Source organism: Grammomys surdaster, unplaced genomic scaffold, assembly GCF_004785775.1.
Source record: "Grammomys surdaster isolate TR1022 unplaced genomic scaffold, NIH_TR_1.0 256, whole genome shotgun sequence".
NCBI lineage: Eukaryota > Metazoa > Chordata > Mammalia > Rodentia > Muridae > Grammomys > Grammomys surdaster.
In genome coordinates, this window is record NW_021604697.1 from 114,573 (window position 1) to 129,591 (window position 15,019).

Below are 15,019 nucleotides of genomic sequence, written 5' to 3' on the forward strand. Positions count from 1 at the left end.
TATATGGACTAATGTGTATTATCGGTGTTTTTAGGTAGAAAGTTAATAGTATGATTCCTTGTGATTTTCTCAGATAGCCATACTGATATTTTATCCTCCTTCCTTATTCTTCTGTATTTATCTTTCTCTCCCTCCTTACATTTTCCCATTTCCTCTTTCAGATCCGTTGTGCCTTATTTGTTATTCCTTCTCTTTGCTACACACACACACACATACACACACACACATACATATTCCTTTTTATTTTCCTGGTTTCAGCAGTTAATCTAGACTATATATTCAATATGAAGAGTTGGATCTAGGCACCTCAAATGAGAGAGAACAAATGCTGCTTGTCTTTATGGGTCTTGTCTCAGTATGATCTTTTCTAGTTCCATCCATTTACCTGAAAGTTTTATTATTTCATTTTTCATTCTAGCTGAAAAGCATTCCATAGTGTGTGTACCACATTTTCATTTCCATTTGTTGGGAAAGTCTGGCACATTGTCCTTCTTGAACCCTGAACTTGAGACCTTATAAGGATCATGGTTTAAAAGATGGTTGAGTTATGTATTAGTCAGGATAGAGTTCTCTAAAGGACTGTGTGTGTGTGTGTGTGTGTGTGTGTGTGTGTGTGTGTGTGTGTGTTGGGGGGGATTTATTAGAATGGCCTGCAAGTTGTGATTCAGCTAGTCCAACAGTGGCTACTGAAAGGAGGTCCAAAAATCCAGCAGCTGGTGTTCAGTCCACATGGATGGATGTCTCAGCTGGTCTTCAGTATATATCAGAATCCCAAAGAAATAGGCTAGAATGACAGTGAAGAATGAGTCAGCTAGGGTGAGAGCAAACAGGCAAAGAGCAAGCTTCCATGTCCTTTATATAGGCTCCCAACAGAAGGTATGGCCCAGATTAATGGTGGATCTTCCCACTTCAAAAGAGCTATATTAAAGATGCATCTTCCCATCTCAAAAGATCCAATTAAAAGTTGGTCTTCCCATTTCAAATGATTTAACTTTAAAAATCCTTGGAGGTGTATTCCAGATGTAGTCAAGTTGACAGCCAAGAATAGTCATCATAGGTTATATGATGACATCCTGCCTTTTAAACAAAATGTTCTTGAATTTACACATTTGTGAATATCCTAATTTTCCTTTTGTTATTTCTAGTTTCAATCCATTATGATCAGAGAAAGAAATCTTTTATTACTTCAGCCTTTTAATATTTATTGATATTATCTTATGCTTACCATATGGAAAATGTTCATGTGTCCTATAGAAGAATGTGTATCTTGTTCTAGAGGAGAACATTATGTATGCATTCAGTTTTACTGGATTATGATTTTGTTCCAGTCCTCTATTTTCTTTTAATTTTCTATAGCATCATATTCTTTATTTAAATTGCCATGTAATTATTATAGAACTCTCCAATTATTTCTTTGCACCTACCCTAGCAAGAGATAAGATATTCTAAAGAAACTTGAGCTTGTGCCTTTGGTTATCAAACTATTGAAAAATGGACACCTCTTTCCCCAAGAATTAAAATGTTCTCAGGAGTTCATGGTGAGGGAAAGGAAACTCTGAAGTTCTATTGCCAATAAAAGAAGCTAGCCTCCCAGGAATAGAGTCCACACTGTTCTGACAACCTATTATATCACCTTGCAGGACAAAATGGAACCAAGACAACAGATAAAAGGACAGAACCATATTCTGTCAGGACTTTCCTATACCTGTAGGTCATCTGTATGTACTGTTTTAAAAGTTACATTCATTTATTGGTTTTCTGTATGTGTTCTGTGTGCCATGGCATACAAGTAGAAGTCAGAGGGCAATTTGAAGGGATTACCAGGATTAAACTCAAGTCATCAGGCTTGATAACCTTTACATGTCAAGCCATCTTGCTGGCCCTTGTATTCATTGTATTAAGAAATTGTATTAAGAAGGGTCTATTGCCCAATTTTTTATGAAAGAGGAGGAGTGTGTGTAGACATGCACATTGTAAATAAAGGTAGGAAGTCAACTCATAGGAAATAGTTCTTAGTGTAGATCCTAGAGATTAAATTCAGATCCTCAGAGATGGTGGCAAAGACCCTTAGTCACTGAGCCATCTCACAAGCCTCCTATTCTCTACTTTTGAATCAAATTTTTGCTTTCATCACTGAGATTTTTTTAGTTCTCTATATACTCTAGATATTAATGTGTTATCAAGTATTATCATTTTCAAGTATCTTCTAACCTGTTCATTGGAGTTCTCTTTAGGAAATTTTCCCCTATGCCAATGAGTTCAAGGCTCTTTCTCACTTTCTCTTCTAATAGATTCAGTGTATCTGGTTTTATGTTGAGGCCCTTGGTCCACTTGCACTTGAGCTTTGTACAAGGTGACAAATATGGGTTTATTTTCTACATACAGACAACCAGTTAGACCAGCACCATTTATTGAAGATGTTTTCTTTTTTCCTGTATATTTTTGGCATCTTTGTCAAAGATCAAGTGTCCATTAGTGTGTGGTTTTATTTCTGGGTCTTCAATTCTATTCCACTGATCAACATGTTTGTCTATAAAAATACCATGCAGTTTTTATAACTATTGCTCTGTAGTAAAGCTTGAGGTCAGGGATGGTGATCCCCCAGCTGTTCTTTTATTGTTAAGAATTGTTTTGGCTATTCTGGGATTTTTGTCTTTCCAGATGAATTTGAGAATTGCTTTTTCCATGTCTTTGAAGAATTGTGTTGGGATTTTGATGGGGATTGTGTTGAATCTGTAGGTTGCCTTCAGAAGGCCATTTTTTTGTATTAACTCTGCCAATCCATGAGCACGGGAGATCTCTCAATTTTCTGAGATCTTCTTTGATTTCTTTCTTGAGAGACTTGAAGTTATTGTCATACAGGTCTTTCACTTGTTTTGTTAGAGTTACCCCAAGATATTTTATATTATTTGTGGCTCTTGTGAAGGGATTTGTTTCCCTAATTTCTTTCTCAGCCTGTTTATCATTTGTATAAAGGAAGGCTACTGATTTTATTTGAGTTAGTTTTATATCTGGCCACTTTGCTGAAGTTGTTTATCAGCTGGAGAAGTTCTCTGGTAGAATTTTTGGGGTTGCTTATGTATGTTATCATATCATCTGCAAATAGTGATACCCCCCCTTACTTGTGATTGCTTTCTTCTCCCTCCCAAGTGGGACTGATACATCCTCACTTGGGCCCTTCAGCTTGTTGACCTTTTTGAGTTCTGTGGCCTGTATCTTGGATATTTTGTACTTTTTTTTTTGGCTAATATCCACTTATTAGTGAGTACATACCATGCATGTCCTTTTGGGTCCGAGATACCTCACTCAGGATGGTATTTTCTAGTTCTATCCATTTGCCTGCAAAACTCAAGATATCCTCGTTTTTCATAGCTGAGTAGTATTCCATTGTGTAAATGAACCACATTTTCTGTATCTATTCTTCTGTTGTGGGACATCTGGATTGTTTCCAGCTTCTGGCTATCACAAATAAGGTTGCTATGAACATAGTGGAATACCTGCCCCTGTGTTCCATGGTGAGATATCTTTTGGGTATATGCCTAAGAGTGGTATAGCTGGGTCTTCAGGTAGATCTATTTCCAATTTTCTGAGGAACCTCCAGGTGGTTTTACCAGTTTGCAATCCCACCAGCAATGGAGGAGTGTTCCTTCTTCTCCACATCCTCGCCACCATGTGCTGTCACCTGAGATTTTGATCCTAGCCATTTTGATTGGTGTAAGGAGAATCTCAGGGTCATTTTGATTTGCATTTCCTGATATCTAAGGACTTTGAACATTTCTTTAAGTACTTCTCACCCATTCAACATTCCTATGTTGTGAATTCTCTGTTCAGTTCTACACCCCATTTTTTGATTGGGTCGTTTGGTTTCTTGGTGGTTATCTTCTTGAGTTCTTATGTATTTTGGATATTAGCCCTCTATTGGATGTGGAGTTGTGAAGACTTTTTCCCAATCTGTAGGTTGCCAATTTGTCGTATTGGCTATGTCCTTTGCCTTACAGAAGCTTTCCGGTTTCATGAGGTCCCATTTATCAATTCATGAGCTCTTTATCTTAGAATTTTATCAAGTTATTTTATGTATCTTCATTAAGAATAGCAGTAAAATGTTTCATAAAATTTAAAGAGATAAAGAGTAGAGAGATTGACATAAACTAAGTTAGTAATGCATCTAAAAGTCAAGAGAGAAAAATAATATAGTGAGAATGTGTAACTGCCCGAGCTGTCTCACATTGGGGGGTCACTTTGTAACGGCCCGTTCTGTTGTTCTGGTCCGAGGGTCAGGGTCTAGCAAGAGAGAGAGTGGGGACGGAGATGGGAAGAATGGAGACAAGACAGGGAGTCTGATCAAGTCACTTCAAGTCTCATTTACTGAAAGGAAATCCTGGGTATTTATACCCTTTACCACGTGCCTTGCCCTCGTGGACAAGTACAGCTGAAGGCTCTACATCATGTGCCTTGCAGTGTGGATATCACATGCACCTAGCTAGCAGTGAGGAGACCACGTGCGCCTTGCAGCTGGCAGCACTAAACAACAAAACAAGATATGTGAGAAAAACAAGATGTTTATCAGAGTGTGCCCAGCTGTTGTGGGCTGTTGAAAACAAGTCTCTTGTCAGGGTATATGGCTTGAGATGGCTGCAAAGATGATAGCCACTTTCGGCTAGGTGTTGGCTCCCAACAAGAATGTAAATAAACTGGCTTGCAATTCTGGAGATAGGGAAGTCTCAGATAAAGACACTGGTGTCTAGTCAATACATTCTTTCTACAACATCTCATGAATTTAGAGAAGCAAAAGAGTAAAAGGAGGCTGAACTTGCCCAGTTACACAGTCACTAACCCCACACATAATGGTTAGCTCTCACACTCTACTCCCCATTTCTTATTACTATTAGAATGGCAAGTAAATCTCATGTTTCTATGATTTTGGAAAATAGAATTTTGGGTCTACAGCTATACTGCCTTGAACATGCTTGATCTCTTCTGAAAAACAGAATTTAGCTTGTTCTATCATACTAATTTCTTTTTCAAATGGCTGTTAGACTCTTTCTTTGGTTTTCTCTCCTACATATATTTCCTTATTTTTACGCAGGTAGATTAAGAATTTTTTAAATCTTTAAATTGTGCTTTCCCTTAAATTGTATTTTTAAATCACTTCTCTTTTTACTTTTTAATGTAAATAGTTAAAATTGAGTTATGTAGCATATTGCTGGTTACATACCTCTTCAGCCATATATTCTAACTCATCACTCTTAAGTTGCAATTTCGTAGAACCCTACAGCCAAAGTTTGGGCACAGTTCAGTTAAATCTTTGCCACCTTAGAACAAGAAGAACCTTGCCTCTAGCTCTCCAATATTGCTTTCTTGTTTTTGTCCGAGACCTTGTGGGAATTACTTTAACTAACCACATTATGATCCTAATATTTAGGTAATTTCTAAGAAATTTCTGACTTGTCTTGTAAATCTTTTCTTCCGAGCTGTCACCAGAATTACCTCTATATTCTTATTCATATAAATATAAGCTTACATAGCCTATGCATCCAATTCCTTCCAGCCTATTGTCCAACTCCAGGGCTATCTGTAAAATTTGACATCTCTGTCACAAAAACTCACACTCCACTTCTCTGGTATAAATTTTGTCTTTATCTTTTCAAGGTCACCATAACAGATTAATTCAGTTCAGAGGTTAGGAAGTTCAAGATCAGGGAGGCAGCCAGCACCAGGGTACCAAAACAGCAAATGAAGGTAAACTTGCACTTTTACAATAGTGTTAATCTTATCTTCAAAAGTATGACATCTTGCCAGTCATGATAATACATGCCTTTAATCCCACTACTCAGGAAGTAGAATCTCAGAATTCAAAGCCAGGTTGACCTATATAACCAGTTGCAGACCAGCCAGAGCTACATAGTGAGACCATATCTTAAAAATAAATAAATAAATCTCACATCTTAATATTGTATAATAACAAATAAATTTAAATGAGACTTTGAAGGATGACAAACACTCAAACCATGTCAAATTGGTTAACTATGATTGCAACTCAACAAAAAGATAAAGAAGGCAAAATCTAAAGGAGACATAGCAGGGGAGTACAAAATGAAATGAGATTGAATGCAGATATAAGAGAGCAGATTAAGTATTAGGAGTATACTAAATTCATATTCAGAGTAAAAGAAATAAACAGAACACTTGCTGACCTGGACATATGGTAGTTTAATTCAGTAGGGAAAAAATGATAGGAGGAAAGGAAACTTGAATAGGTATGAAACTGAAGTGTGAAATCTTACATAACTGAATGCTTTAGTGGCAATGAGGAAGAGATTTCCATAAACTTGACAAAATATTGGACACAGAGAAGTAGTTTTATCTACATTCACAGGTGTGGATGCCATTAGTAAATCATCTTAATATGATTCAAAGATGATATTAACGAAAGGAGAAAAATAATAAGAAACAACACAAATTAGTAATGTGTCTAAATGCCAGGAGATAAATTTAATATTATGAAACTATCTACAAGGACATGACAAGGCCAGGCATGGTGATGCACACTGGTAATCCCAGAAGTCAAGAGGCCATAGGGGAAAAAATCATGAGTTAGAGTCCAGCCTAGGATAAGTAACAAACTCTGAGACATCATGAGCTACATTGTAAAATTCTGTCTGAAGAGTAAGGGGAAAATGACAGAGAAATAGAAAGGAACCAGTCAACACTGGTTTCATTAGGAAAATCAATAAAGAAAACATAATCAACTGGTGATATTACTTGTTTTTAAAAACATCAAACAAGAAAACTCATGTATGTTATCAAATACTATCTTTCACATTAATTCCCTCAAAGCAATTGATTCTGTGCAAGAGAACATTTAAAAATCAGGCAAAGTATCAGGAAGTGGTGTTATACACCTTAATCCCAGCACACAGGAGGCAGAAGCAAACAGATCTCCAAGTTCACTACCAGTTTGGTATACACAGTGAATTCCAGAAAAGCCAGGGCTACACAAAGAAATCCTGTCTTGAAAACAAATGAAATCAGACAAAGTGGCAACTCACCACAGTATCACACACATACACACAGAGACATACACACACACACACACACACACACACACAGTTGTTTTAAAATACACTTGAACAATTACAGGAGATGAAGAAAACTAACAGAGTTGAAACATTAGTAATTCACTTTTCTGGCCACATAGATGACACTAATTCAGGAAAAACAAAACTAACTATAATCTGTTCCTCACAGAGCCATGGCAACAGCAACGTGCATCTCTGATGAGCCTCAGCTAAGAAGCAGAAGGATACATGATCTCCAGGAGATGCTGACAGAAGTGGGACTGTCTGCTGACTACTGGCTGCCTAAGCTTCAGGAAGACCTAGGTGTGACCTCTGCCCAGGCCTTACAATATTTAGACAGAAGAGACCTGCAGAAGCTGAAGTCCCAGACAAAACACACATGGGAAAAAAAGGCTGTGGAGAAACTGCTTGACCTCTCACAGACAAATAGTGTTGCAGAGCTGCAGGAGACTCCAGAGGAGACGATAAAGAACAGGCAGAGGCAGGCAGAACAGGCACTACAGGATCTGAAAGCCTTGCAGTCAGAAGGGAAGCACAGAGAAGAAGAGGCAGTGAGGAGAAAAGAAGCAGAGCTGAGGCAAGCACTGGAGATCCCTGAGGAGTGCTGGCCAATGCCTCAAGTGCCCCTAAAAGACATCACTGAAACAATGGAGAGACATCTCAGTCACATGGAACGGACCCTGGCTCACAGTCAAAACCTCTCAGATAGAGACCTGATAAGATGGGCATCTGGAGGGCTGGCCCTGCAGGGAATTTATAAGACCAGCCACCAAAGAAGCCTGGTTCAGAAGAGAGAAGAGCTACTCAGTGTCCCTAAGCAGTTCTCACTTGTTGGCCCAGAACGAGGCACATGGATAGAAACAAAGGAATTTTCATCTTTTCAAGAACAAGCCATGTTTACACAGACTATAGAGAAGCTGGGTTGCAGTTCAAACTCCTTGATTAAAGGCGAAGGTTGGGGACTTAGTCTAGAAGCTGGTATGGATCAAAACAAACAGACAGAATCTGAGGATACCCACAAATCCCATTCAGAGCAATCGTATTACTGTTCAGCCAGGTTCAGCTACATCCCATTGGCCACCTGCCATTTTCACATCAATCACCTTCAACTCTCCAAGGCTGCTCTCCAGGAACTAAAAGGTATTGAAGAAATCCTGGAACAGACTACACACCCAGATGGATTACCCTTACTGAGGCACAGGACTGAAAACTTTTTCCACAGGTTTGGCTCTCATGCTAACCAAGGCCCACTTCACCTTGGGGGAATCTACTGCTGGAAAGCCATTTCAGAAGGTTTCAAAAGTGAGCAATTGGCTGATGTAAAGCAGCAAGCAGAAAAGTCTTTGAATATTTACATAAGGGGCAGCTATAGCGGCTTTGGAGTTAAAATTGGTGCAAATCTAGATATGGCAGACTCACATTCAAAAACAGCCTCTGACAGTGCAACTCATCAAAACTTTCAAACCAAGGTGCAACTATCTGTAGCCCAGACAGGTGGACCAGCAGAAGCAGATGGAATCACCCAGTGGACAGCTGGTCTTGTAGCTAGCAATAAAACCTGGTCTGTCATTGATAGGAGACTCCAGTTGGTACCTATTTGGGACATCATCTTGTCTAGTCACAGAACTGATTTTAAGGACGCCCTTCAAGTGGCTAACTGCCTAAAAGACAACTACACTGCTCTGACTGGAGTCGCTGCCCAGATTCAAGAAGGAGAAGAATTTCTTACTGCTAGAAAAGAAGCTAAGCTTTTCCTAGAGGATGTGAAATGCTGGGAGGTTTCAGATCCTGAAGAACAGCTTAGTAAGTTAATAGATTTTATGCAAACATTGAGTCAAAAAATAAAAAGTTACAACATTTGGATTAATACATGCCTCACAGATTGGGATCTGCAGAATTTTCTAATAAACACTGTCAACTTCTGCAAAAATTCACCCACTTATAAAACTCACTTTATTAAATCTCAGTTGTGCAGCCTTCTAGAACCTCATGTCTACAAAGTGACAAACTTTCCTCAGGCACAATCCATCATACAGTGGATCAGTCAGTCAGAGTCAGAGGAAGAGCAAGTCAAAATCACCTCATTTTCTGAATTCATTAAGACCTTAAAGAAAACACACAAAAACCTGATGGAAGTGAATTTCAAAAGTGAGTCCCCAGAAACAGTAGAAGAAGTGAAAAGAACGGCTACATATGAGGTCACCACAGCTCTCAGCTCCTTCTTGAAGTACCTCAGAGAAACAGACCAGCCAGATATGCAGCTGCTGCTACTCTCCATTGCAGCTGGTGCAGGTTATCAATTGGTAAACAGTATTTTTCAGCATCTTCTGGGGTGTGATGAGTTAAACTTCCTCTTGGATCAAATGCAAAGTAACCAACACAAATACCAAGAGCTTAAAAATATTTGCAATTACAGAGCCCAGGCATTCCTGGTACTCACATCTCTAAGAGCCACAGTTGAAATCACAGATATTTCTACAGAAGAGAAAAGTCAGCGTTTGACATTGATAAAACAACATATGGGGAAATTGTTGTCTGAAGAAGTTGCACATATTCTCACAAAACATGAAGCACATCATGACTGGGAAACTCTGGAGAATGATTTAAGATTACTCATTGATGGGGACTATAGAGCCACCACCCCTTCTTTACAAATGGACGAGGTAAAAAAACAATTGCAAAGTCTCTACCATGAAAAGAAACAGACTTATAAACAACAAAGTAATGAAAACAACACAAAGGAAATGATAGAAAATGGACCTTTCCTAGACTTGCTCCAACGTCTAGGCCTAGACCATTGCTATCCAAAAAGGATGAGCAGAGCCGACTTCCACCTGATCTATAAGACCTCTGTGTACAATTCACAGCCAAGATCTGAAAAGGAGCTTCCATTCTATTTTCTACAAAAGCTACTGATGTTGGATTATGGGTTGAGACATCTTGTCTTCAAAGATGATGAAAACATAAAAAAACAGATCTCCGTCGGCTGCTCCAATCAAGAAAATGAAGATTTTGATCCATATGAAGATGTCATTAAAGGCAATGACAGTCCTAGCTATCCTTCAGCCACTGAGTCCTGGCCCCACATTCACCCAATGGATATCCAGATGGCTATTTTACACTGTGCAGATGATCTTACCAGGCAATATATTCTGTCCAAACTTTCTATTTGTCAATTTGCACTCCCCCTTGTTGTGCCAAATCCCAACACTTCTCAGAATGAATTTTATCTCTGGTCTCTCAGACAAATTAGGAAAAGTTGGCAAGATGCAAGTAAATCTCTGCAGGACAAGAGCTACAGTCACAAGAATCAGCAGATATGCCGTGTCCCTACCCCCATTGTGTCCTTCATTAGAGTTGGAAATGGCCTCTCTGCTTCCAAATCTCAGATCATGAACTCTCTCCTCAGTAAACGTAAACATGATGTGTTTTTTCACAGACACTGCAGAGGAAGCAGCAAACACTGTCTCTTGATGGAGGGAGTGGTAGAAATCTGCTGGTTCTGTCCTGCCGGCCAAGGTGAGGACATATTTGACAAGTGTCTGACTTTCACCAATCTTCACGGAGATGCCAAGGAACATAGACAACAACTCAGCTTCCTGCAAGATGTCTCTTCTCTCATTGTAATCCTCATGTCAGCTTCTGATATCAATAAAAAAAATAAAAAGCTTGTCAGACACCTCTGTCAGTCATCAACACCTTTGATCTGCTTGATTGATGACAAAGAAAAGGCCGTAGCAAATAATTCTGGTAAAAGAATGAGAATTGGCATTAAGAATAGAAATGAGGCAGAATTAACAGAGGAGCTCACCAATGTCATCAAACATTTTCTAGAGCTCTCTAATACTGCTCTCAGTTTGGAGGACTGTTCACAGACAGCTAGAAAACAAGGATTCCTTATTGATGAAGACCAGAGAGACTGCAAAGAAGCCAAAGAAAAGGCACAGATTATAATGGCCCTCCTGGAGGAATGCAAGTTATCTCAGACAAAAGAAAATTTACTACCCCTTCAAGGACAACTTTGGCACCTTTGGTGTAAGAAAGACAAAGAATTCTATCATCTGAGAGAAAAGGGGAATCGGAGCATTGAACAACATAAGAGTGAGATTGAAACAGATAAAAGAATAATTCGGCGTCGGCAATTGGAAAAAGCCTTTCCTCTTAATGATTTAATGCGCTCTGTTCTCGAACTTCTCCAAGGCTATTCAGAAACCCATCACAAACTCTATTTTTTGCAGTGGCTGACTCTGTTTTTTGACAACCTGACTATAGAACACCTGGAAAAGTTACATGAAAAGCAGAGATCTTTGTGGTTAATGGTACAAAGAGAAAAGCAAAGTGCACAGAAGAGCAATTCCCTGACACTCTGGCAGAAGCAGATAGAAGCCATCTCCACAGAGATTCAGGACTGTACTTTAGGAATTGAGCACCTTCTCCGAGAAGTTGCCCAGATCTATGAAGCTCTGGAAGAAACTTCCTCCTCTAGAGATAGCCTTTTTCTCTGCCTCCCTCAAATTGCTGCAGACCTGATGATAGCTGGTATTCCCATTGAGCTAATGGATGGAGATGCTTCATACGTGCCTCTAAAGTGGGTAGCAGCTATTTTTGACAAAATCTCAGAGAAAGTTGGAGACAAAAGGCTGTTTGTTCTCTCTGTCCTTGGCCTGCAGAGCTCAGGGAAATCTACCCTGCTGAATGCCCTGTTTGGGCTGCAGTTCACAGTCAGTGCAGGCAGGTGTACCAAGGGGGCCTACATGCAACTCCTAAAGGTGGAAGAGACATTCACAGAAGAACTTGGCTTTGATTATGTGCTTGTTGTAGACACGGAAGGACTTCGGGCTCCAGAACTCAACAATAAATCCCAGAATTGGGACAATGAGTTGGCAACCTTTGTGATTGGCCTTGGAAACTTGACTCTGATCAACATTTTTGGGGAGAATCCATCAGAGATGCAAGACATCCTACAAATAGCTGTCCAAGCCTTTCTAAGGATGAAACAAGTGAAAATCTCCCCCAGTTGCCTCTTTGTCCATCAGAATGTGGGAGAAGTTACAGCTAAAGACCAAAATATGGAAGGACGGAGGTGCTTAGAGCAGAGACTGGATGAAATGGCAGTAACAGCTGCAGAACAAGAAGAGTGCTCAAATGTATCCCACTTCAATGATGTCATTAAGTTTGATGTCAATAATCATGTCTACTACTTTGCTCACCTCTGGGATGGCAATCCCCCAATGGCCCCTCCCAATCCTCGCTATAGTCACAATGTTCAGGAACTAAAGAGTAGAATTATTTTGACTGCCAAACAGGAACCCAGAGGTAGTATCATGAAGATATCAGATGTCAAATTCCGAGTTCAAGATTTGTGGAAAGCCCTGGTCAATGAGAACTTTATTTTCAGCTTCAGGAACACCAGAGAGATCATGGCCATAAGCAAGCTGGAAACCATGTATAACCACTGGACCTGGGAGCTGAGGAGTCACATGCTGGACTTTCAGAACCAGCTAATCAATCAGATTCAGAACGGGAAAGTTCAGGCACTCAAAACAAGCATATTTGAAGCTCCAGTCACAGAAAAGTATATAGCAATTAAGCAAGAGCTTGAAAAATATTTCAGTGAAGACCCAGACAATGAAATACTGGTTCAATGGAAATCAAATTTTGAAAATAAGCTAACAATTCTTAAAGAGGCACTTATTTCAGACACCAGAAGGAAAGCCAATGAACTTATTCATTTAAAAAAGAATCAAGAAAGGCTGGATAAGAAAAAGTCAAGTTATGAAAATGAATTGTTGGAAAGAAGCAGAAAGTTGGCTTTAACTGTAAAAGGTAAAGAATTAACTGAAGAAGAGTTACATGAAAAATTCAATCAACTTTGGAAAAAATGGGTCTGTGATGTGTCCTTAGATCTTCCTCCAGTCATAGAACCTGACATTGACACAGATTCTGAAAACATCCTCTGGGAATATTTTCAAAAGGAGATAAACATGGTGGATATACTAATGAGATATTCTGAAGACAAATTTCAAATAAATTATGATGAGCATATAAAAATGAATAAGAAGTATAACTTCATGACTCGAACATTAAAGGTCTGTGATAGGGAATCAATTAATATGACTACTGAAAATATTATTACAAGATTTAATAAAACTATCAACAATATTCATAAGCAACAATGTGATTATAATACAAGTTATTTCCATGAAATCCTGAGAATAATAGAAGAAGAAGTAAAATGTGCACATACTGAGGAAAGATATACATTTACAAGCAAATACATCATTGAGTTGTCATTATGTTTATTTCAAAGAGCATCTAAGAGTTTTAAGGAAATGCACAAGGCATTCAAGAGAGCAAATGACCCTGTGAACTACCTGGAAAGAAAGAAAGATGATTTCTTTATGAGTTTTAAGATCTCCTGCCAAGGTGCCACCTCCATTAAAACATTTGTTGACTTTCTTTGGCACAAGCTCACCCCTGCTATCTCTGCCACCATAAGGGGGAAAATGGTCATTAAAATTGCTGGAGACATGCGATCTAGCTGCCCTGAATTCAATGGAAACAGGGCTAACCTGGAGAAACATATTCTCATTTCTCTGGCAGAAGAAGAAAACTTTGATAACTACTGGCGGTACCTTCATCATACAAAATCGTTTTTTAGCAACTATATTGAAAACCATATTAAACGATACTGTTCAGATGAAGGAAGTAAAAAAATAAAGACTTTTTTAAAAATAAGTTTAGGTGACATCAAGAATGCCATCCTGTCTGCCATTCATGAGTCCACAGCAGTAGCTAAAGATAAAGGCAGCACTGCATCTGGCTGGCTGGATTTGTTCTGTGACCATCTAGGGAGCAACCTGATCTTCCCAAGAAGAGACTTGGTAAGCATCGAGCACCAGGAGATAACGGATACTGAGTTTCTCAAAGAAGCCATGAGCACAGCTTTGGGTCCTGCAATGAGGAAAGTAGAAGAGGACTGTTCAAGTAAGCCCATGGATGAAATTGTTCCTGACATTGAGAAAATTCTCTCTGAGCATCTCTGTGGCTGCTGGAAACAGTGTCCTTTGTGTAATGCAATTTGTACAAACACCATTCCTCAACATGAAGGAGACCACAGTGTGCCATTCCACCGTCCTCAGGCTGTCAGTGGTTGGCATAAGCATAAAACAGACCACTTTGTCATTGACTGTTGTACCAGTTCAGTAGCAAGTGACCGCTTCATTCTTTTGGGAAATAACCGGGAAATCCCATATAAGAACTACCGACAGGCAGGAGGGGACTATGCCACGTGGAGCATCACCCCAGATTCATCCACCCAGTCATACTGGAAATGGTTTGTCTCACACTTCAGATCAAAGCTAGAGGAAAAATACCAGAAAAAATTTACGGATACAGGTGAAATCCCAGCGGCATGGGCCAAAATCACAAAGGAGGATGTGCTCAATGACTTGAAAGAACAATAATATTCAATGAGTGACCCAATATCAGAAAGAGTCACAGCATACCTAAATAATTCTAAAACTCTTCCTACTAACAAGAGTCTACAATATTTCCATTTTTAGGATGAAATGTGTAAAATCTAGAAGCTTGACTAAAAAATATCTTTAATACTCTTTGTCTTGATTTCTTCTTGTTTAAAATATAATTATCATGGCTAGGAAGATGTCTCAGAAGTTATGAGCAGGTGTTGTTCTTGTTGAGGACTTGGGAGAGCTAGTTCCTGGCATCCACTTGGAAGCTCCACAGCCATTTGTAACTCCAGTGTCAGGGAATCTGGATACCCTTTTCTGGCCTCTGTAGGAAACTTGCACACATAGCAGGCAATCATAACATACAAAAAAATCAATTACCAATATATGTGAACATATGACAAAATAAAATCCACTTAAAATATCTAAGTCATACTTCAAACTATGCATATTTTTACAGTATATAAA

The 15,019-nt window shown here is 39.1% G+C and overlaps 1 protein-coding gene across 1 annotated transcript; it reads left to right on the forward strand.

Moving 5' to 3' along the window:
* The first annotated feature begins 7,252 nt into the window (after nt 1-7,252).
* LOC114627700 (interferon-induced very large GTPase 1-like) lies at nt 7,253-14,545 on the forward strand. The gene has a single exon (XM_028775591.1). It carries the CDS (start codon nt 7,253-7,255, stop codon nt 14,543-14,545), a length of 7,293 nt encoding a protein of 2,430 aa, XP_028631424.1.
* Nucleotides 14,546-15,019: the final 474 nt, after the last annotated feature.